The 23,850-nt window shown below is 39.6% G+C and overlaps 1 protein-coding gene across 50 annotated transcripts in view; it reads left to right on the top strand.

The window, feature by feature from the left end:
* SUPT20H (SPT20 homolog, SAGA complex component) overlaps positions 1–23,850 on the top strand; it is a 60,162-nt gene that overhangs the window by 9,523 nt on the left and 26,789 nt on the right. For 29 of the 50 annotated variants that reach the window (XR_006277684.1, XR_006277681.1, XR_005291655.2 and 26 more), the window contains 5 exons: positions 15,179–15,308; positions 20,057–20,160; positions 20,842–20,958; positions 21,152–21,205; positions 22,124–22,263. Coding sequence is in view for 42 of the 50 variants with exons in the window: in XM_043504423.1 (XP_043360358.1) it covers positions 15,179–15,308; positions 20,057–20,160; positions 20,842–20,958; positions 21,152–21,205; positions 22,124–22,263 (545 nt within the window). In the remaining 8 variants the exon portion in view is untranslated. The remainder of the gene's footprint in view (positions 1–15,178; positions 15,309–20,056; positions 20,161–20,841; positions 20,959–21,151; positions 21,206–22,123; positions 22,264–23,850) is intronic. The other 21 variants (XM_043504418.1, XM_043504424.1, XM_038393620.2 and 18 more) reach the window with 2 other exon arrangements.

Below are 23,850 nucleotides of genomic sequence, written 5' to 3'. Positions count from 1 at the left end.
TTTGGCATCACAAATTCTAGTGAATACAGATGCCATTTTAGTCTCCTCACCTGCTCATTATTCACAACTTTAATTTCATCAGGGCAGTGGGCTGGGTGAATTGGGTTTTAGCAGCATGGAGAGGAGGAGGATTAGGTTAGTTGCAGCAGCTAGTTAGGGGATCTAGAGGAAATTAGGAGGATTATGGCAATAAGGCAGGCTGCAGTAGGTTTATGTTGGTTTTTGCTAAGTGTACTAATTTCCTAGAGAGCTAGGAAGGTGCTGGTGCTCTTGCCCACTTGCAAGAGAGTAAGGCTGAATATGTAGAAGAAGGTATGAGGCTCAACCTTGATGGGAAGGATGGGGTGGTCCAGTGGCATGGAGATGAATTCTGATGTTTGTGGGAGGGGGGAATCGGATAGGTTGTAATAGCTGGAAGCTAGGTAGGGAGGAGCTTTTGAGAAGGTCGATCAGTAGTCTGAACCATCATGGAGGGTTCAAGTAGAAATCAACTGTATAATCCAAGTGTGGCAAAAGAGGAAGGCACTCAGCAAACCTGTGTTAATCCAGCTATTAAGATGCATCACAAGTGGTGAAATGGAGTGAAAGGATTAAAGTGAAACCAGGAATACGGTTGTAAACTCCAGGTCCATAAGAATACAAAGGGGATTATTTTTTATTTAGAAGATAACTTAGACCATGAAGCTCTGTTTAGTGCCCTAATTCACTAAATTAAAATGCTGGGTATTGGAGTAGACATTCTGACCTTATTTTCAGTAATGGATCTCCACAGTACGGGATGTTGGTCAGGACCTTTGGAAGATATTTTCACTTAATGGGAAGATAATGTTGGAAACCATCTCTTCCTCTACACTTATCAACTTCAGTAAGGTGTTGCCATCAAATATGGATGTGCCAAATACTATATTGGTAGGCTTGGAAGGGTTAGATTTGTATTGGTAAATGTCTTTCACCATACACACACAAACTGATGGAAAAATATTTGCATTGATGATTAATTCATAGATTGGCAAAGTAAGAAAAGTGCTTCTTGAACTTAGGGTTTGGTATAAGGTTATTTACTATGTATATTTTGACATGTGATGTTGACAGTTTGATTTTAATGGCTATAAAGCTTTAACTATTTGAATCTCAACATCTATTTTCATTAAATAATTGTCTGAGCCTGCCATAACTTCCCACAAATGTGAAAATTTAAATAGATAAAAAGAAAAAATGTTTTAAAATAAATATTGATATCTGTTGGGATATCTGCCAAGCCTATATATTGATAATGTATCTCTTTAATTTCCAGAAATAAAACTAAGTTAGTGTAGTTGACAAAACTGAATAGCTGGGGAAGAAAACAATATTCTGAGCTAATGGGAGCTGCGCTTTGATCATAGTGCTATATAATGCCAAATACTCTGAAAAATCAGGTCCAAAATCATTGGAAACTTTTATCTCTGTGCCTCAATTCCTGATCTGTATTATGGGGATTATATCCTTCAACTCACAGGAGTGCTGTGAAAATAAAATGAATGTTTGTGAAGTTATGAATGTTTGGATACTACAGTAGTGAGTACCATAGAAAAGTCTATGAAGAAACTAATAATTCTGTCTTTGGGGCAGGGTTTGAGTACCATGAATTAAAAATGCCTAGGGCCACACATTAACGTTTTGATTTTTCATTGTTGTTCAAGTAGTTTATTAATGAGCATCACCCATCTTGTGCCCTGAATGAGGCAGGAGTCTTGTGAGGAAAAATAAAATGTGATAATGTAATTAAAGACTATATCATAATGCATATGCACAAGCTTCTCATCATCCCAGTCTGTTTCCTTGCCAAGCCAGTTCTGTTTTCCCCCTTCCAGCTTCTTATCTAATCTGTCTGTTTTCTCTACCCCCAGCTCCTTATCCCAGTGTCTTTGCCTTACTGGTCCCTGTTCTCCCCCTGTGCCCCAGCTTCTTGTCAGATCTTTCTCCCTTTCTCTTGTCCCCATTCCTTCACATTGACTCTCAGTTCTAGTTTCCTAGCCCAGCCAATCCCATTGTCCCCTCCCCCAGCTTCTTGTGTGATTTCTGTGTTCTTCTGTCACCAGTGCCTGGTCCCAGTCCCTCCATGCCCACTGGCTCTGAGTCTGTTATCTCTGCCTCCTCTCTTTCTCTTTCCACCACCCTCCCAAGCTGGTCCCAGTCTCAGTTTCTCCCCCCTTCCTCCAGTCCCAGTCTCACAAGACTCGTCCTAACCTACTCTTTCCCTCCCCTCTGCATTTCAATCAGATGGCTGCCTGGGTACTAGGAGGAGTGGGTGTGTGTGGGGCAGTGTCACTGGGAGCATGGGAAACTGACTCTGTTCCAGTGCCTAGTCCTACCCAGAGCAGCAATTAAAGGAAAAATCTGGCTGCTTGTGTGGCCATGGGCTGGTGCATGCCCTCTGTGTATTTGCAATGGAAACTGTGTGGTTAAGCATGCTCAATGAGGATGGAATCTTCAGAGATTTTTAGCTACTAAAATTGAAGTCTACGTGCAAACTTTGGATTTTTTTCCCCAAAATCTTATAACTTGGCCAAATTTGGGAGAATTTCATGGGGACAACAAAAGGCATATCCATGCATCCTTCAGATTCTTAAACCTTGGATTGAGTGTTGTAGCTATCTTTAGAAATCTCATATTGGTATCTTCTTTGCGTTTTGTCAAATCTGCAGTGAAAATGTTCTTGAAATGAACAACATGTGCTGGGTCATCATCTGAGACTGCTGTAAAATGAAATATATGGGTAACCGAGCAGGAGGCATACAATTCTCCCCCAAGGAGTTCATTCACAAATTTCATTAACACATGCATTTTTTTTAATGAGCGTCATCAGCATGGAAGCATGTCCTTTGGAAAGGTAGTTGAAGCATGAAGGGGCATACGAATGTTTTTAGCATATTTGGCAAGTAAATACCTTGCAATGCCTGCTACAAAAATGCTTGGTCTCACTTTCGGGTGACATTGTAAATAAGCGGGCAGCATTATTTTCCGTAACTGTAAACAAACTTGTTTGTCTTAGCAATTGGCTGAACAAGAAGTAGGACTGAATGGACTAATAGGCTCTAAAGTTTTACATTGTTTTGTTTTTGAGTGCAATTATGTAACACAAAAATAATCTACATTTGTAAGTTGCACTTTCATGATAAAGAGATGGCACTACAGTACTTGTATGAGGTGAATTGAAAAATACAATTTATTTTGTTTATCACTTTTACAGTGCAAATATTTGGAATAAAAATATAAAGTTGGCACTGTACACTTTGTATTCTGTGTTGTAAATTAAATCAATATATTTGAATATGTAAAAAACGAAAAACATTTAATTTCAATTGGTATTCTATTTAGCAGTGCTATTAAAACTGCGATTAATCACGATTCATTTTTCTGTGTTAATCGCGCAAGTTAACTGTGATTAATCGACAGCCCTAGTTGTTATACATATGGGTTCAAAAACTCAATCGTTCTTTCTTATTAGACAATCAAGTTGTCCTTGGAAAAGTCATTTTAATTATTTTTCCTGGATCTACCTGTGTACACTGTGCCTGGTTTTACTAGGTTTCAGAGTAGCAGCCGTGTTAGTCTGTATTCGCAAAAAGAAAAGGAGTACTTCTGGCACCTTAGAGACTAACAAATTTATTTGAGCATAAGCTTTCGTGAGCTATAGCTCACTTCATCAGATGCAACAGTGAGCTGTAGCTCACAAAAGCTATGCTCAAATAAATTTGTTAGTCTCTAAGCTGCCACAAGTACTCCTTTTCTTTTTGGTTTATACTAGGAAATCTGAACGATAAAATGGCTGTATTTGGTGGAACTCAAATTTAGTTTAGTGCATATGTTGTCTCTTAGACTATGCTTATCTTAACCCTTTGACTGAGGAGAAATCTTCTAACTCAGTTTTCTAGGACATTCTACCAAAAAAAATTCATGCCGCTCATACTTAGGCTTTAGGTCCTCTCACTTTTTTTCCCATGTTTCTTCTAGCAGGAAATAGCATCATATGTGAAGGATATGAACTTTCAAAGCTTTGTCCCTATGCTTATCTCAACCAAAATATATATATGAACTGGGGCAGCTCCGAAGACTGTGCAACAAAGACTTTCTGTCTGCCTATTACTGGAGTGTTCACTCAAAATCTCTGGTATTGTGTATTTCTAATTAGGGACGTATAGAGTTGTGCTGGAACACTTTTTAGAGTGGGGGAGTTGTGCCCCCCCCCCACACCTGTCCGCGCCACCGGTAAAGCTGGAGCTGGGTTCAGGGCCGTGGCTCCGGGAGGAGGGCCCCCACACCTCTAGTTCCCACGCTATGAACATATATGGAATTTCTGCACACTGTATCTATAGATCATTGGTCTCAAGTTTTCTACAAAACTTACATTTTCATTTAAAAATGTTTATTTCAGGCCTTTCTGACTGAAAAATAACCTTCAAAATATGAACAATTCAAGAGTGTTTGGAAGCAGATGTACTAAAGACTTGGAAAGTAACTAGAACAGTGGTTCTCAAACTTTTGTATTGGTGATCCATTTCACATAGCAAGCCTCTGAGTGTGACCTCCCTCCCTTATAAATTAAAAACACTTTTTTAAATATATTTAACACCATTATAAATGCTGGATGCAAAGTGGGGTTTGGGGGTGGAGGCTGACAGCCCATGACCCCCTATGTAATAATCTTGTGACCTCTAAGGGGTCCTGACCTCCTGTTTGAGAACCCCTGAACTAGAAGCATCAAGAGTAATGTTCAGTGATGTGTTCATGTTGCTAATTACAACAATTTTTAAATAGCAGTGTTTATTATTATGCTTCTGATAGGCTTAGCTGGATGTTTCTGCTAAGCCTATGTGCTTATACAGAGATCTTGGATGTATTATCCAGGAAATAAGTTTGCAAGCATAAATTATGCAAAAATTGAATTTTCTTTTACTTTGGGGAGAGAAGAGGAGGGCTTCAGGGGAGTCATATAAATAGGCCACTTTCCTGCACAATTACTAATTCCTGTTGGCTAGGAAAGCCTGATTGGAGACTGCAGCACCCGCGACAGTCTATATTGAAACCCAGTTGCAACATAACTGACTTGACTGGCTGGACAACATCTTTATCTCACTACAGTCATGATGCTGGCTTCAGGAGCTTCCACAGTTCCATGCACAACCTGACAGCCTTCATTCATTGAACTACTATGAGTGGCCAAGGTGTTGCACAATTTAGTGTGTTCCAGTAGTTGGAAGGCACTCATGCCACTCCTCACATTTGGTTCAAAGGGCAGGTGGTGCAGCAGGGGTCAAATGATTGAAGGGGAAAGGGCAAGAGATGTTGGGAAACCAGTTTGCATTAGTACATCCCCGGACGTATTGCATTGCCAGTTCAGGTCTAACATGCTGTTTGTTATCACATCTAGGTTTTCCTGTCAGGATTGATTTCTCTTTTTTTGATGAATATTTGATATTTTCTCCAGAAGTACTGGCTTGTATCTTTCTACATTATTTTCTACCCAATTTCCCAACCTCTCTTGGTCCTGTGTGTTTCTTGGTCCTCAGCAGTGTTTGCAACTCTCCTGGTTTATTACTTCATTTGTAATATTTTTACTGCCTTTTCCAGATTAATGAAGATATTGAGGAAGGGGTAATGATTAGAGTTAATTTCATAGTCCAGGGCTAAAAGCATCCCATAATGCTATGTGGCATCACTAAGAATGTATGAAGGTGTGTATTGGTAATATCACTCAGCACCTATTTTGTTTTCCTTTTTCTTGTCTCCCTCAATTTACACACTTTTTGATTCATGGTGGCCTCCTACTATGTGTCTGTACAATAATCGTGCAGAAGTGGCCCCAATCTAGGGTTGCAAACCCTCCCAGTTTTGCCGGGAGTCTCCCGGAATCAGGCCCTATCTTCTGGAGGCTACTGAAGCCAACTCGGGAGATTTTAAGCACTAAAACTCAGGCGGCACAGGGGACTGTCAGGTTCCCTGCCAGCCCTGGCCCTGCGTCGCTCCCAGAAACGGCCAGCCCATCCCTGCGGCCCTTGTGGAGTCGGACTGGGGGGGTTGTCTCAGTGCACTGCCCCCACCTCCAGCGCTGACTCCGCAGCTCCCATTGGCCGGGAACTGCATCCAATGGGAACTGCAGGGCAGCACTTGGAGGCGCGGGAGTGTGCAAAGCCCCCTACCCCGCCACACCTCTCAGGGGCGGACATGAGCGTCGCTTCTGGGAGCTGCGCAGAGCAAGGGTAGGCAGGGAGCCTCCTTAGCTCCCTGCGCTGCTGCCTGAGGTAAGTACCTCCTAGTTGGCACCCGCACCCCCTTCCGCACCTCAATCCCCTGCTGCAGCTCTGAGCCCCCTCCTGCACAAACTCTCTTCTAGAGCTTGCACCCCTCCACACACACCTCCTGCACCCCAGCCCCAGGTTCAAGCCGGAGCCCCCTCCCACACTCCAAACCCCTCGGCCCCAGCCCAGAGCCCGCACCCCAACTCCCTGCCTCAACCCAGTGAAAGTGACGGAGGGTGGGGGAGAGCGAGCGACAGTGAGGGAGATTGAGTGGGCAGGGCCTCAGAACAGGGCAGAGCAGGGGACGGGGACAAGGGTGTTTGGGTGTGTGATGAGACAGTTGGCAACCCTACCCCAATCAGGAACGAGGGGACCCTAGAACTATTACATTAGTTGAAGGACCACCCTATCTCCAAGGAAATGCTTTCTTTATTTAATCTTTTGTGGTACTCCCACCACCACTGTCATCTTTTCTCTGCCGCCTCTCAAGGACTAGTATTGTCTTCTGGTGAGCTGCTGCTTCAGATGTGGCAGGGAGAGAACAGGTAGTTTGCTCCCTCTAGACCAGGGGTGGGCAAACTTTTGGCCCTGAGGGCCACATTGGAGTTGCAAAACTGTACGGAGGGCCGGGTAGGGAAGGCTGTGCCTCCCCAGACAGCCTGGCCCCCTCCCACTTCCCGCCCCCTGTCTGCCCTCCTCAGAACCCCCAACCCATCCAACCCCCTGTGCTCCTTGTCCCCTGACCACCCGCTCCTGGGACCCCCTACCCCTAACCATCCCCGGGATCCTACCCTCTATCCAACTCCCCCTGCGTCCTGTCCCTTGACTGCCCCGACCCCTGTCCACACCCTTGCCCTCCGACAGGCCCCCCGGGACTCCCACGCCTATCCAACTCCCCCCCCCCCCCGCTCCCTTACTGTGCCACTCACAGTGGCAGGAGCTCACAGCCCCTCCGCCCAGAGCCAACCACGTCACTGCGCCACCCGGCGGGAGCGGCGGACAAGAGCACAGGTGGCACAGCGAGCTGAGGCTGTGGAGGAGTGGGGACAGCAGGGGATGGGCCAGGGGCTCGAGGGCCAGGCAGGACGATACCGCGGGCCGTAGTTTGTCCACCTCTGCTATAGACTTTGGCCTCAGCCCTCCTGTGTCTGAACCCTGGAAGAATCATAAGATAGAATATTTAGTTCATCTTCAAAACCTGGCCTAAGACCACAGTCCCCACTCATGCTGAATTGTATGTAGGCTGGACGATCAGGCCTATAAGTAAAAATCCCAAGATCCCCATAGCCCTGAGAAGACAATGTTTGTAATACAGGCTGTGCTTGTAGGCCCAGTACCTATCTATAGAAGGGAGCCGCCTGGCAACTTGCCCGTATGCAATTGTGAAAGCATTTCACGCCTTAGGTGAGGCATGGGGTTAGTTATTGAAAATCATTTGAATAAGTCTTAGCTTCTAACATGAAGTTCAATGTAATACTAGGTACAAACATGGTAAACCAAAAAAACAGCTTCCAGGCTACTGAGCTGCTTTTAGGAGCTAATGGAGGAGCTATGAGGGAGATGTCATAACAGTAGCAGAGGTTGGAAGGACCTCTTTCGCTGGATGGACTTCCCTATCCTACTAAAAAACAGGCTGGTAAATGGAGACAAACTGAACTACTGCCGGAACAAATAACACTGAGCCACAATTATTTGCAATGCTTGTTCTTGAAAGCATTAAACTTAGACTTTTTTTAGATCAGTGGGTCCAGATAAGTGAATGCAAGTGTTTTAAAAGAGCTGCCTGAGGAGCTTGCTGGACTGTTAATGTTGATTTTTCAATAAGTGTTGGAGTACTATGGAAGTTCTAGAAGACTGAAAAAAGTTAATCTTATGCCAATATTTACAAAGGCTAAACGGCATGACTAGGGTAATTTAAGTCTCTCAGCCTGACATCAGTCAATCAGAGAAAGGTATAACGTGATCCAGTGGCTGGAAGTTGCAGCTAGACAAATCACACTGGAAATAAAGTGTGAATTTGACTGTGAAGATAAATTACCATTGGAAGGGTTGTGGTGGATTCTCCATTACTGATGACGTCTAAATCAAGATTGATGTTTTCTAAAAGCTATGCTCTAGTAGGAATTCAGGGATGTTCTATGACCTGTGTTATACAGAAGGGCAGACTCCATGATCACAGTGGTCCCTTCTGGCCTTGAAATCTAAGAAATACTTGCTTGGTGTAGGCAGATATGTTGGTGCAATGAACATCATACAGGGCTAGACAGCGTTCTGTGATTAGATGGAAGTTCACTCTCCATGCCTGCTTATCTGGCTATAGAATTATGAACTACTGTTAGCATGAGGAAGAAGTTGGATGAGAATACAGTTGGTTACAAGACTGTATGTGTGAAAATATATTCCCCCTAATTTAACTCTAGTAATCTGGCAAATTTTGTTCAATCCATAGCATTTATTTTGAGTTTATTCTTAGAAAATTTAGCTTCAAGATTAGCTATAAAACTAAAACATTTTGTCAAATACTGTTCCTTTATTATATATGTTGGTAGCCTCAACATTTAAGAAGTCTGTTTTAAATTAAGCATATTAAAGCCTGTCTCTTTTTTCCTTCGCATTTGACATTCCACACACCAAATTAAGCTCTGGGGGAAGCAAGCACAGCTGTAACTGCAATCTGTGTGAATAGTGCTCTCTTTTAGTAAGGCTTAATTTGGTCCATTTTTCTCCTCCCCTATTGTCTATGGGGCTGGGTCTGAAGCTTCAACTTCTTGGTTCTGTTAGCTTCTGTGACCTCTAACTATCGTTCCCAAGTCATAGAATCATCAGGTTAGAAGGGCCACAAGGGTCACTGAAAAAATCATTTGAAATCCCTCCAGAAGTGAAACCATGACCTGCTATTTCTAATGACTAGAAAAAAAAGGAAAAAAAAAAGTCCAATCCAAAAAGAATCCAAGGCAAATAAATGCAGGAATTTGAAGCAGTCTTTTATGCATTCTTAGAAGCATCGGGCATGGTTAACTTTGTGGTTAATCTTTAAAGAGTGACTGTTTGGTTCAGAGGTGGTCTCCCTCAGGAAGAATGGGACTAAGCCTATTCTTGTAACTATTGGCAGGAAATTGTGGAGAAGGGAATGAGATCATTCTTAATGTCCAAACAGAAATGTTAATGGTTTTTTAGAAGTGGTGGATCCCTACTGCACAGGCAATTCCCTATAAAAACAAGAATAAATTAAACTTTGAAAACAGACTTTTATCATGGAGATAGCCTTTTAAACTTCTGCTAATCTGCATTTTATAGTGAAGTGGTAAATGTAATTAATAGATACATATTTACCATGCTAAATAACCCCTGGATGCTTCATAGTCTGTGGATAATTAATCAGATCTTGATTACATTAGGAAAATAAAAACTTTAGATAAAACTCTTCTGCCATTTTGATCAGTAGTTTTCAAGACTAGAAGGGAAATTTATAGTCTAATCTCCTGCATAACACTGACTGTTACTCACTAATTCCTATATTCAGCCCAATAATTTGTGGATGAACTAGAGCATATATGCTATATTGTTACAATGTCTCTGGACATGTAGTCTCTTCAAGATTGGAAAACCAGTTAAAATATACTCAAGGGAGAATTCCAAACTTCTCAGTTTAGCTACTTTGAGCCATTTTTCTCCCCGGAACTGTAGATTTCATATAGAGCAACATAAGTGACTTATTTTGGGGAAGGAAGATGATGTGTGAAGACTTCAGCTCTCCATTGCATGAACAGAAGAAAATCTCTGTCACCATGTGAAGAAATAAAACAAACGTGTCAAGTAATTAAAATGGAAACAAATTATTAACTGTTTGTCCTGAATGAAGTACTTTTGAATATATAGTGTATAAAAGAATTCCAGGATTATAAACACTTAAGGAAAAGGTCCTGGCCTATAAATTGCTTTCTGTCCTAATTATGCTGTTCTCAGTTTTTATGGGATATAGGTCAAAGCACAGCCCTTGCAAGGAATCAGTTTTTAAACAAAAATGCTCTTATGGTTTTCTAAGCTGTAGTTCACGAAAGCTTATGCTCAAATAAATTTGTTAGTCTCTAAGGTGCCACAAGTACTCCTTTTCTTTTTGCAAATACAGACTAACATGGCTGCTACTCTGAAATCTTTCTATGTTCTGTCCCCCTTACCTCTTTAAATATGTTAATACTTACATATTATTTTAATTGGAGCACTTCATTAGCTGTGTTGGTATGAATTCATCTTTTGCATAATGTCTTCTGTAATGTCACAAAAAAAATTATCAGAACTGTTGGATTCTCATCTTGCTGTTACTAACTTGTGTGACTGTAGGCAAATTGCCCGCACTCCCTTATCTTTATCTTTCTGTAGAAGGGATATAAAAATTCACAGGCATTGTATGAGGCATAATTTATGTTTCAGAATGCTGTATAAGTGCTGAGTATTATGATTGCTGGAATAACTTGTATTAATAAAGTTTTTAAAATCTTGTATATAATAAGCCATCCAAAAAATGTTTGCGGATGGATCAGTGAGATAACATGGGGTTAGGAGGCCCTTTGCTCTATGAAATTAGAAAGTGATGAGCCAGTCTCTTTGACTTGTATAACTACAAAACAGATTACTGAAAATAGTGCAGCCCTCTCTCTCTCGTTTATCATACTAATTAGCTCTGGAACAGACTAGGCCATTTGATTTTTCACACTAAAAAGGGTTAGTCTTCAAGGCTGAGAAAGTGACAGGACTAAAATTGTGGTATGTCCAGAGGATAACATTAACTATACATCTATTTAGGGCAGATCATCCTATGCTATTAATTTCTGTTGCCAGTAGAATCAAGTATGAATTTGCTGGGCTTTATATAAAGATTTTTCTAAACATGATAAATTGAAAGAGAGAGAGGATTTTTTAGGCCCATTACTGAAACTAAAATGTTGATGATGGTGTTTGCCTGTGTTTGGTGTGAAGTGGTAGGCTTGTTTCAGAAGTGTTTCAGAAATAGCTTCTAGTTATGGTAATTGTACCAACTGGTCTCTGTAAAGCTGTGACTATCAGCCCAAGAAAAAAATGGAACATGACCTCAGAGGGATGGCAGCAGCATTTTTCCATATTTGTGTACTACCAAATGACGTGACAACTGATAAGCAATAAGAGCAGCTTTTCAGAAACATTCATGTTAGCCATGTTAAGAGAGATGATCAGTCATAAAAATAAACTTTGACAGTGTAAATTTAAACAATATAAGTTTGGGTCCAGGAGAAGGACAATAACGGATAATATTGGAAATAATCTTATTTCTCCCCAAATGATGTTCCGGTGGGCTAATAAAATACTTGACTGAATGCTTTACTGTTAGGCAGGGATAGGAGAAATACAGACATATAAAAATCAGGGATAGGAAAAATAAATACCACTTCTCCTAGACAGTAGTTCTCAAACTTTTGTACTGGTGACCCCTTTAACATAAAAAGAAAAGGAGTACTTGTGGCACCTTTAGAGACTAACAAATTTATTTGAGCATAATCTTTTGTGAGCTACAGCTCACTTCATCAGAAGCATTCAGTGGAAAATACAGTGGGGAGATTTATATACATAGAGAACATGAAACAATGGGTGTTACCATACATTAGTCTCTAAGGTGCCACAAGTACTCCTTTTCTTTTTGCAAATACAGACTAACACAGCTGCTACTCTGACCCCTTTAACATAGAAAGCCTCTGAGTGTGACCCCCCCATATAAATTAAAAACATTTTTTTATATATTTAACCCCATTATAAATGCTGGATGCAAAGTGGGGTTTGGCATAGAGGCTGACAGCTCGCGATCCCCCGTGTAATAACTTTGCAACGCCCTGAGGGGTCCAGACCCCCAGTTTGAGAATCCCTGTCTTAGATCTGATTTGAGACAGAAAAAGGCTAGCTGTCCTTTATAGTATGTAGTAGTTATTGGGCCCCAGCAAAAGACAGGGGAAGGGAAAGAAACCACTCTCTATCTCTTGCTTGCTGCTGTAACTGACCCCTCACACTTGGACCAAACATGAAGTGCTTACTCTCTACTCTTGCTGAGTGCCAAGTGGAGATAGGCAGGGGGAAACAGAAAAGGTCTTATCACCCCCAAATCTGGCACATATATCCTAGCAGCAGCCAGCGGGCCCACTACAGCCAGTCTGGAGCCAGCATTCCTAGCAGCCAGCTCAATGGAGAAATTGATGTTTTTACTGGAGCTGATTCTGAAAACTTGTACTTACAAGCGCCAGTTCATATTGCAAATTCACTCTTACTTTATGCTTCAAAAGTTGATTTAAATAGTTCAATCAAGAATGGATAATGTGAACCTGATGTCAATAATATCTTATTTTAGCCTCAGCAGGCCGAAAAAGATAAGAAAATGTAACTGAACAACTACTTACTCTCAAGAATATATTAGGAATAAATAAAATTAATTTGTCATTCACATACAATTGCATGTGGTTAGCTGAATTAAACAAGATTTACAATGGAATTACCATTATAATTGTACTCATCATTAATTCGGGGACAACTCCCTCCCTTAAAAATATAGATCCCTGTTTTCCATTATTAGTGGGACACTTTGGATACACTTCTGAAGTGAATTATGTATCTAGTTCTGCCTGCAGGTAGTAATTCTGTCAGAAGTGGTCAGTTGATGAAAGTTACTCACTTGCCCATGCTTAGCATAAAATAATGCTTTTCACTCAATGAACTGAGTCGCTGCTGCATGGTATTTACACACCAGAACAGAATTAGAAAATGTCATAATTCTGTTCCCTGAACACAGAGATAGAGATCTTGTTTATTCTTTGAGTGCTTTAGATCATTGTAACAAGATATAAAACACTATGTGGTACTATTATAAAATACAATTATCTGAAATTTGTTTCCTGTTGATCTCTGTTAAATAACAGCAAAGACTTTGTTCCTGAGTTTAGTCCTGCAGAATTTGAGTATTCTCAAGTTAACATGCCTTGTCATGTGACTGGAAATCTTGAGCTACACTATTACCAAGAATGAAAGGAACATAATTATCCAGTACTGAAACCAGACCTTTTCTTGAAAACAAGAGCAACATTTGATAAGAATTCCTCCCAAAGGGAAGCAATCCTAGGCTGATCCTCTGTCAGAGACAGGATACTGGGTTAAATGGACCATGGGCCTGACCCAATATGGCTGTTCTTGTGATTGTGGGAAGTTTTGTTTGTTTTTTAAACAAAGCACTACATGTAAGGAAAACATTGCTTGAGCTAGGTGAATGGGTTGGGTTGAGACTGGGGCTCTTCCTCTCAAGCACACAAACCAAGTGTACCTTTTTGTTGCTTCACTAGGACAGTTGTGCTCTTACATTATTCTTCAAATCTCAACTCAGCTGAAGGTATAGCAGCCTCATCCCCAATTCTGTAAGCACTGAGCTTCTGTGGAAGCAGTATATATGCAATCTGTTGTTCCTACTTGGAGCTGGGATGTCATGTGAGTCTGGTAGATGGAAAGGTTTGCATTGCTGGCAGGTTATGTCTCCAGTGCCACAGGGGAAGAGTCTGATCTTTTGAGCAGCCTAGCCTTGCACTGCTGGCAGGAGCTAGTTTTAGGGTGACCAGACAGCAAGTGTGAATAATCGGGACACGGGGTGGGGGATAATAGGAGCCCCAAATATCGGGACAGTCCCTATAAAATTGGGACATCTGGTCACCCTAGCTGGTTTCTTCCCTGTCTCTTTTCCATGCAGCCGAAACATGCTGTTTCATCCATTCCTCTGCTGTTGCCTGCATGTCTCTCTCAAGTGTATTAGATAGGGGAACATGCAGTTGTTACCATAATTTACGAGTTTGAGAGGCATGGGAAAGGCTCCTGGCACTCAGCCCAGGGCTAGGGAAGGTGAGATCCACAGTTTTTCCCCCATTCTTCCTGCAGCCCTGATAAAATAGCCTCTTGGCTTCGCAGCAACACTCTTTCCTCAATCTGTTTTCTCTTTCCCCTCAGAAAAAGTGGTAGCACATTGATGTTTTTTCCCCCAATCGTCCCACATCTGATGTGTTGGGTCCTTGTAGGAGAAGACAATGGCGGTGAAACTTTTGTTTATTCCCTGGGTGTGACTCATGATGCATTTCATTTAAGCAGCACCTCTACCCAATCTTAGCTTTCAACCATAAAATGAAGATAGAAGAAGAAAAAGAGAAATGTCAGGCTTAAAAAATTAATACCCTTTTGTTGCCAAGGATTTTGAGTAGCTGAAGGTGTAGTGGGCATAGGGCGGGGAAGAGGGAGAAATAGGTTATTCACATCTTTAACTGTTGTTAGTGAACAGAAACCTCCTTACGAATAACAGTGAAAAGTTATTGTAGCACTTGGACCAGATTTCAGCAAATTTAGGCAAGGCAATGCAACGAGGAAAGCTTCCAGATACTACAGTCATACTGTAAATCTGGAGGGAAACTTTTGCTGTGAAGAATTTCTGAAGGCCTGTTTGTTCTTTGGTCAAAAAGTGCCATTTGGTTAAATTTATAATTTATTAAATAAATATACAGAGTAGGTTTATAGGGTTATAGCATAGGGGATATTCTTAGATTATAACCATATTAACTGTGGACCTAGGAGTGAAAAGGATGAAAAAGAGCCATCTGAGTGATTTTTCTCAAATCTTTTTTTTTTTTTAAAGGTACACAGTTTGCATTACTTTACTTCATGAACGTACCGTATTGTGTGTTTGTTTAAATACTTGGCTTCTTTAAATCTATACCTTGACACTGAGGTAAACTATGTTCAGCATTCTCTAATAATTTCACCTTCTGATTTATTTATTTTTATTAACAATGTCATATTATTAATGACTTGATTTTATTGATTATTTTCATGAGCACCCTTTACTTTTAAAGCAGAAGCTGAGGCGAAATGTGAACTTACTTGAGAAGCTGGTTTTGCAGGAGACTTTGTCATGTCTGGTAGTGAACCTCTATCCAGGGAATGAGGGTTATTCGCTGATGCTCAGGGGAAAAAATGGATCAGGTAATATTCTTGCTGCTTAACTCTTTTCATCTTCAAAGTGCTTTACAAAAGCTAGTTAGTCAATATGAGCCATGCTGGCTGCTTACATTTGGTACTTGTTTCTGTTCTAAGTATCAGAGGGGTAGCCATGTTAGTCTGTATCCACAAAGCATTCTGTTCTAAAGCAATTTTCTGTACAATTCTGTTCTTGAACTAAAAATGTTCAAACACCTGATCCTGGATGATGCTCATATGAGCATAGGAATAAACTCTAAATTAGCGAGGTTTAGCCCTCTGAATAGTCCTTAATATGGTATATAACATTTATTTATCCAGAAACAAATTCATCCCTTTTCAGGGGTGTTTGGCCTCTGCTACTTAAATCCAGCCTGTCCCAGTCCTTCATCCCCTGCCAGTCTTCTTGTCCCAGTCTTTCCAAGTCTCTTTGGCTAGCCAGGCCCACTCTCCCTATTCAAGTTCTAGTCTTCTCCAAGGTCCATTGCCCAGGCAGTTCCAGTCTCTGCTGCCCCCAGCTCCTCATCCAGTCTCAGGCACTTTCCTCTCTGTGTTCCTCATCCTAATCTTCCTTCCTCCTCTGGGTTGCTTGTCCCAATCTATTCCTTCCACTACTCCTACACTCAGGTCCAATTCATCCCCTCTGCACTCAAGTTAAGTTGTTTCCTATATGCTGCCTGAATCCCAGCTGGGCGAGCATTGGGGGAACTGGAAAGACAGTTGTCCTGCTCTCTGTTCTGTGCTGGGTGCTGTGATGGCCCACAGCAGCTGGGTGCAGCAATGACAGGGGAAGATCTTCTCAGCTCATGTAGCCCTGGGCTGGAACATGCCCAGTCAAGATGGACTCTTCAGAGCATTTAGCTGCCAAATTTTACTAAGTCTCTACTGAGTATGTGTGAACTTAATTTTTTTTCAAAGTTTTATAACTTAGCCAAATTTGGGAACTTTTGCAGGGGAACAGCAAAAAGCAATGCCCCTGCCAAATTTCAAGTCCCTGCTCCAAAGCACAGAGGCACTAGAGATTCTCAGCGAAACAGTTATAAGAATTTTTTTTAACCTGGGCAAAACAACAAATTTTCCCCCAATCTAATTTTTTCCCTAATCTCACTGAGCCATTTAAAAAAAAAAAAACTTTCTAGAAAAAATCAGCCTTAAGCAGACACAAAACATAGGAAATTTCAGCCCATGTGGTTAAATTTGGTAAAATTATAAGCAGCTAAAAAGAGGGTGTTAAACTGGGAAATATCAGGTAACCTTAATTGTAGGTGGTACTATCTATTGTGTTTATAATTAAGGAGGAACGTTTTCAAAAGTGACTAGTGATTTTATGTGCCCAATTTGAGACACCTAAAATGTCCTGATTTTCAAAGGGGTGGCTCTCAGCATTTTATGACAATCAAGCCCTTTTAAGTTTTATCAGATAAAACTGAGGTACCCAAAATCACTAGTCACTTCTGAAAATGTAAGCCTAATTAAAACTGTTTTGTACCTTTTAGCCAGGAACAGGAACTTCAAATGTTAATCATATTGTAGTGCACCCTTTGGGAAAACAAGATATTTAAATAAAAATTTCTACAGTAAAATATAATCATAGAATCATAGACTTTAAGGTCAGAAGGGACCATTATGATCGTCTAGTCTGACCTCCTGCACAATGCAAGCCACAGAATCTCACCCACCCACTCCTGTAACAAACCCCTAACCTATGTCTGAGCTATTGAAGTCCTCAAATCATGGTTTAAAGACTTCAAGGTGCAGAGAATCCTCCAGCAAGTGACCCATGTCCCACTCTGCAGAGGAAGGCGAAAAATCCCTGGGCCCTCTGCCAATGTGCCCTGGAGGAAAATTCCTTCTCAACCCCAAATATGGCGATCAGCTAAATCCTGAGCGTGTTGGCAAGACTCACCAGCCAGACACCCAGGAAAGAATTCTCTGTAGTAACTCAGATCCCACCCCATCTAACATCCCATCACAGACCATTGGGCATATTTAATAGGCTAATAGTCAAAGATCAGTTAATAGCCAAAATTAGACTATCCCATCATACCATCCCCTCCATAAACTTATCAAGCTTAGTCCTGAAGCCAGATATGTCTTTTTCCCCCACTGCTCCCCATGGAAGGCTGCTCCAGAACTTCGCTCCTCTGACAGTTAGAAACCTTCATCTAATTTCAAGTCTAAACTTCCTGATGGCCAGTTTATATCCATTTGTTTTTGTGTCCACATTGGTACTGAGCTTAAATAATTCCTCTCCCTCCCTGGTATTTATCCCTCTGATATATTTATAGAGAGGTTTCAGAGTAGCAGCCGTGTTAGTCTGTATTCGCAAAAAGAAAAGGAGTACTTGTGGCACCTTAGAGACTAACAAATTTATTAGAGCATAAGCTTTCATGAGCTACAGCTCACTTCATCTATAGCAATCCTATCTCCCCTCAGCCTTCTTTTGGTTAGGCTAAACAAGCCAAGCTCTTTGAGTCTCCTTTCATAAGACAGGTTTTCCATTCCTCGGATCATCCTAGTAGTTCTTCTCTGTACCTGTTCCAGTTTGAATTCATCCTTCTTAAACATGGGAGACCAGAACTGCACACAGTATTCCAGGTGAGGTCTCACCAGTGCCTTGTATAATGGTACTAACACCTCCTTATCTCTACTGGAAATATCTCACCTGATGCATCTCAAGACTGTATTAGTTTTTTTCACCACCATATCACATTGGCGGCTCATAGTATCCTGTGGTCCAACAATACTCTGAGGTCTTTCTCCTCCTCTGTTACTTCCAAGTGATGCGTCCCCAGTTTATAACAGAAATTGTTGTTATTAATCCCTAAATGCATGACCTTGCACTTTTCACTATTAAATATCATCCTATTACTATTACTCCAGTTTACAAGGTCATCCAGATCTTCCTGTACGATATCCCAGTCTTTCTCTGTATCGGAAATTCCTCCCAGCTTTGTGTAATCTGCAGACTTTATTAGCACATTCTTGCTTTTTGTGCCAAGATCAATAATAAAAAGATTAAATAAGATTGGTCCCAAAACTGATCCCTGAGGAACTCCACTAGTAACCTCCCTCCAGCCTGACAGTTCACCTTTCAGTATTGACCCATTGTAGTCTCCCCTTTAACCAGTTCATTGTCCACCTTTCAGTTTTCATATTGATCCCCATCTTTTCCACTTTTGCAAATAATCTTCCCCATATGGAACCGTATCAAATGCCTTACTGAAATTGAGGTAAATTAGATCTACTGCATTTCCTTTGTCTAAAAAATGTGTTACCTTCTCAAAGAAGGAGATCAGGTTGGTTGGCATGATCTACCTTTTGTAAAACCATGTTGTATTTTGTCCCAATTACCATTGACCTCAATATCCTTAACTACTTTCTCCTTCAAAATATTTCCAAGACCTTGCATATACTACAGATGTCAAACTAACAGGCCTGTAGTTACCCAGATCACGTTTTTTTCCCTTTCTTAAAAATAGGAACTGTGTTAGCAATTCTCCAGTCATATAGTACAACCCCTGAGTTTACAGATTCATTAAAAATTCTTGCTAATGGGCTTGCAATTTCATGTGCCAGTTCCTTTACTATTCTTGGATGAAGGACATCAAGAAATATGGGCCCCCCATTTAGTCCCATTACACTGTTTGAGTTTGGCTTCTACCTCAGATGTGGTAATATCTACCTCCATATCCTCATTCCTATTTGTCATCCTACCATTATCCCTAACCTCCTCATTAAAGATTGAGGCAAAGTATTTATTTAGATATTGGGCCATGCCTAGGTTATCTTTAACCTCTACTCTATCCTCTGTGTTTAGTGGTCCCACTTCTTCTTTCTTTGTTTTCTTTTTATTTATATGGCTATAGAACCTTTTATTGGTTTTAATTCGCTTTGCAAGGTCCAACTCTACATGGCTTTTGGCCTTTCTCACTTTATCCGTACATGTTCTGACCTCAATAAGGTAGCTTTCCTTGCTGATCCCTCCCATCTTCCACTCCTTGTAGGCTTTCTGCTTTTTCTTAATCACCTCTCTGAGATGAAAGAATAGACAATTTTTAGGTGATTTCTTAAAAAATAAATTAGCAATTTCTTTAATACATTGTGTTACTTGTATCACCCAGTTCAAGGCAAATATCAGGTGAGACAGATTTGGAAAACAGCATTCTGCACTTCCTACAACAAACAAGAAATTTAGTTTGTCCATATAGGGACTATGTTATTGTTGAAACATGTAGCCCTTGATCCTGCAAACACTTATGTACATACTTAACTTTCAGTACGTGAATAGCCAATGGGATTACTTATGTGCTTGAAATTAAGCATGTGCATAAGTGTTTGCAGGATCAGGGATGAATACTTTAGGGTTGTTTGCACTACTTTGTTTGTTTTTTAATTGTTTCTATCATTTATTGCCGAATTAGTTCTACTTGCTGATACTGAAAGAGACAGATTTCCTGTCTCCCTGTAGTTTAGGTTTACAGAGAACTCATTTGGCGGCCAAATTCTGCTCTTATAGAGATAAATAAGAGTTTTGCCATTTATTGCCATGAGAGCCGGATAAAGTCAATATTAAATGGCTTGGAAATATAGTCAAAAGCATGAAAATGGATATTATGCAAAGAACATTGGGATTTGGGATAGTTTTCAACAGCCCCACTTTTTCTTTTTAACATGTTTATATTTAGCATTTTACTTCTGAAGCTGTAGTGGGAAGAAATACATAAGGCATTGCATTCTTTGTTTGAATTCAGATTCTGAGACCATTCGACTGCCTTATGAGGAAGGTGAACTCCTTGAATATTTGGATGCAGAAGAGCTGCCACCTATTTTGGTTGATCTTTTAGAAAAATCTCAGGTAAGAAAGTCTTTACAATGAAGGGTTATTCTTTTAATCAGTCTCTGATCAGGTGAAGGGCTCGGTGCACATGCAATGAGCATTTTAAAGCATCAAGGTCATAATTCTTTTAGTGTCCAAAATAAAATATCTTGTTAGCATCCAAACAAATGAATTCATGCACATTTTTTGCCATGGTTTAGTCTAACATGATAAACCCCTATGGCTGTTATGCACCAGAAAAGTGCACTGTAGTGAAATGTTTGAGATTGGAATTTCATAAATGTAGGTAGTCACGTTTTCTGTCTTAATGTTAATATGCTCTTTTGGAGCGTGGGTGTTGGACCTGTCTGGGTGTGTACTAAGGATCACTACACTTGACAATGCCTAGTGGTTTAGAACTGTTTACTGGTTTAGCTATCGTAATAATAAGCACAGCACCGAGGACCATATTATGCAAGCAGAAACAACTGTACAACTCCCACTGACCTCGGCAGAAATGATACCATCCTGTACTGGGGATGAATTTGGTTTTATGTCTGGATGAGGTATATATATTTACAGAGTGAAAACATAGCAGGAGTTCACAATGAGCTATAAGAGCATTGCATGAGTGGCCAAAAGAATAAATTACAATGGTGGGTCCTGAGATAATTCTATAATATATATATTTACAGAAATATTTTTGTTTGTTTCAAACAGGTTAATATTTTTCATTGTGGGTGTGTCATAGCAGAAATACGTGACTACAGGCAGTCTGGTAACATGAAATCTCCAACATACCAAAGCAAGCATGTTCTTCTGCGTCCAACAATGCAGGTAAGAGGTACATCAAATTAAATGGTTTAAACTACTGTGAGTGGGATCTCCCTTTTCTCACTCTTTAAGATAAATGTCATAATAGAAATTAGCCATCACTTTTAAATATTTTATATAATTTATATACAAATATATTACAATTATATTATCATATTTATTTGAAAAATAACCAAAAATTTGCCTATTTTTCCAGACTTTAATTTGTGATGTGCATTCTCTAACAAGTGACAACCACAAATGGACACAGGTGAGTTTCCATGTAAATTTAAACCTTACAATGATATAAAGGATGGAACAAAGCAGTTTTGCTAATTATATTAAACTGACATTGTACAGACCTTGGTTATTTTAGGGTGATAGAGAGTCTATTTAATGATCCAGAGATGTGCCAAATTAGCTCACTAGCAGCCTGATCTTGCGAGATGCTGAGCACCCTCAACTCACACAGAAGACAATATGTGTTGAAGATGCTTAGCGCTTAATCTTTGATTATATAGGATGACAAAATTACAGATAGTCTAACTAGTCTACCCTCCACACCCTGCATCATCTTCATCATGTAGGCCCAGATTGGCATCTGAAGAAGGACTCTATAATACTATACTATTCTCCTGTGTAGAAGCACCTACCCACTGGTACTGATAGCAGAGTGAAACTAAGATTATGAAATTCTAGTTGGTTTAATACAACAGAAGCTACTAGTGGCAAAATACATCTGTAGAGAAGCACAGGCATATTCAAGTTCTTTGCCACAACCAGTATCTGTTGTCTCATATATATCAGTTGTGGTAAAATAGAAACTGTGCCTCCTCATCAAGATACATCATTGACAAACAGACTGCTGATTTGCTTATTGCTTGTAATGTGTGTGTGTATGTGTCTGTGTAAAAACATTTACTTCTCAGTATTTGTCCTTTTTTTCTGTAAAAAAATCTAGAAGTTCCTCAACCTACAATAGAGCATAATGATTCCATGATTCCTAAACAGTAAATATTATATTTTCCTGGGTTAACAATCCAAAACAAAGTTATCAAATTGTGCATGCATGTGTGCCCATATGTATACACACAGTCACGTACCATGATGATTAGCATGAAATAAAAATCTATATAGATATACAAAACTTCCACTTTTTTTACATAATTAAAATTTGTATATATTATAGGAAGACAAACTTCTACTTGAGAGCCAACTTATCTTGGCTACAGCAGACCCTTTGTGTCTTGATCCTTCAATAGCAGTAACCTGCACAGCAAACAGACTCCTCTATAACAAGCAGAAGATGAACACTCGCCCAATGAAACGGTAATAATTAGTCTGTGATATGTCAGGACATTTATAAACCTGTTTAGAATTTTACAGATCACTTTAAAGAAAAAATAAGAAAAATCATGCACTAACATGTATGTTCATGACCAGTGATTAAATTCATTTAAATTAAACAAGCTTTGAAACTCTCTGGAAATTTTTATTTTATTTTTAATACATTAAAGTTTTAAGAAGGACTCTTGGGAAAAATATTTTTAAGGATAGTCAAAAGTTTGTCTTATAACAATGTCAGTTATTACTTTTAATCTGAATTTTATTAAGTACTTGTTCTGTGTAATGCTTTTGCGATCTCTTCCAAATAGGAAATGCTCTAAGGCCTATTAAGCCATAGATTATACTAAATTGCAGCTGGAAATATATTAATTGTATATGTAACGTGTATACATATAATATATGCACATGGATTATTTTCTTACAATGCCATACTGAATGAATACCAAATTGTATTGCTCTCTTATGATCATGTCCATATTTTTGCCATGGCTTATAATCAAAATGTGAGCTGAGGCAGATGGCGGCTGTGAACAATGTTAAATATGAGTATATGGTGTTAAAAATGTTTCATCTTAAACCTTCCTTGTACTTCTTTGCAAAAAATGAATTAAAGGCTATGGTTCACCAGGATAATATTTCACAGGTTTTATTTCATGAACATGGGATCTTATTTTCATGATCTGACTTTAATTTATAAATTAGAAAAAATATTCAACTATATAACAGGATAAAATCCAGCACAATTAATTTTATTTTCTATTGCTTAAATGGGCAACAAATTTAGAGCATCAATGTCATGCAGAAGGTCTCGATCCTGTAAACATTTATGCACAAGCTGCATTTTAAATAGCCAGTGGAACTGTTCATGTGCTTAAAGTTAAGCATGTATATCATTGTTTGGAGGATTAGTATCTGAATGATTTTAAGAGCAGTGTGGTTCCAAACGACTATACAATCCGTTAGAATAGCTTCATTTTTGTGTATGGTTGTGTGGTCACAACTATTTTACAGTAGCCTGAAATGGTTCACAGTTATTTTACTAATATATATAATATGTATGTATGCTCAGTAATATGTAAAATATATAAATGATCTGCTAGAATTAACAAAGTAGGTGTCAAAATGGATATTAGGTGCTCAAGTGTGCAGAGGTTAGCTAAATCAATTAATATGCTAGCTTCAGTATGATTGTATTAGAAGCCTTCAAGACTACAAGTGTACAGTATAATACTAATATAGCTAAGGATCCTGTCTGGGCTGGAGAGAGTGGCAGCACTGTCATATTTTTTAATGTAATTTTAACTTTTTGTAGGTTTTGCACAAAGGTTTGTCAAGATGAAATAAATCTGAACAATATTCAGTTTTTTGTAATATTTTAACTGCAGTCAAAATTCACAAAATTCTTCCATCATAATTTTTATTCCAAGAATATTTGCTACAAATGTTTTGACCTTGAGGTTCATAAGAACAATAACATGTTTAAAAGTAGATGGATCACAGTTATGTGTTATGCAACAACATAACAGATGACAATTTAAAAAGCATATTGCACAGCACATCTTTTCGTTA

This window comes from Dermochelys coriacea, chromosome 1 (assembly GCF_009764565.3).
Source record: "Dermochelys coriacea isolate rDerCor1 chromosome 1, rDerCor1.pri.v4, whole genome shotgun sequence".
In the NCBI taxonomy this organism is placed as follows: domain Eukaryota; kingdom Metazoa; phylum Chordata; order Testudines; family Dermochelyidae; genus Dermochelys; species Dermochelys coriacea.
This window is presented reverse-complemented; position numbering and strand designations above follow the sequence as displayed.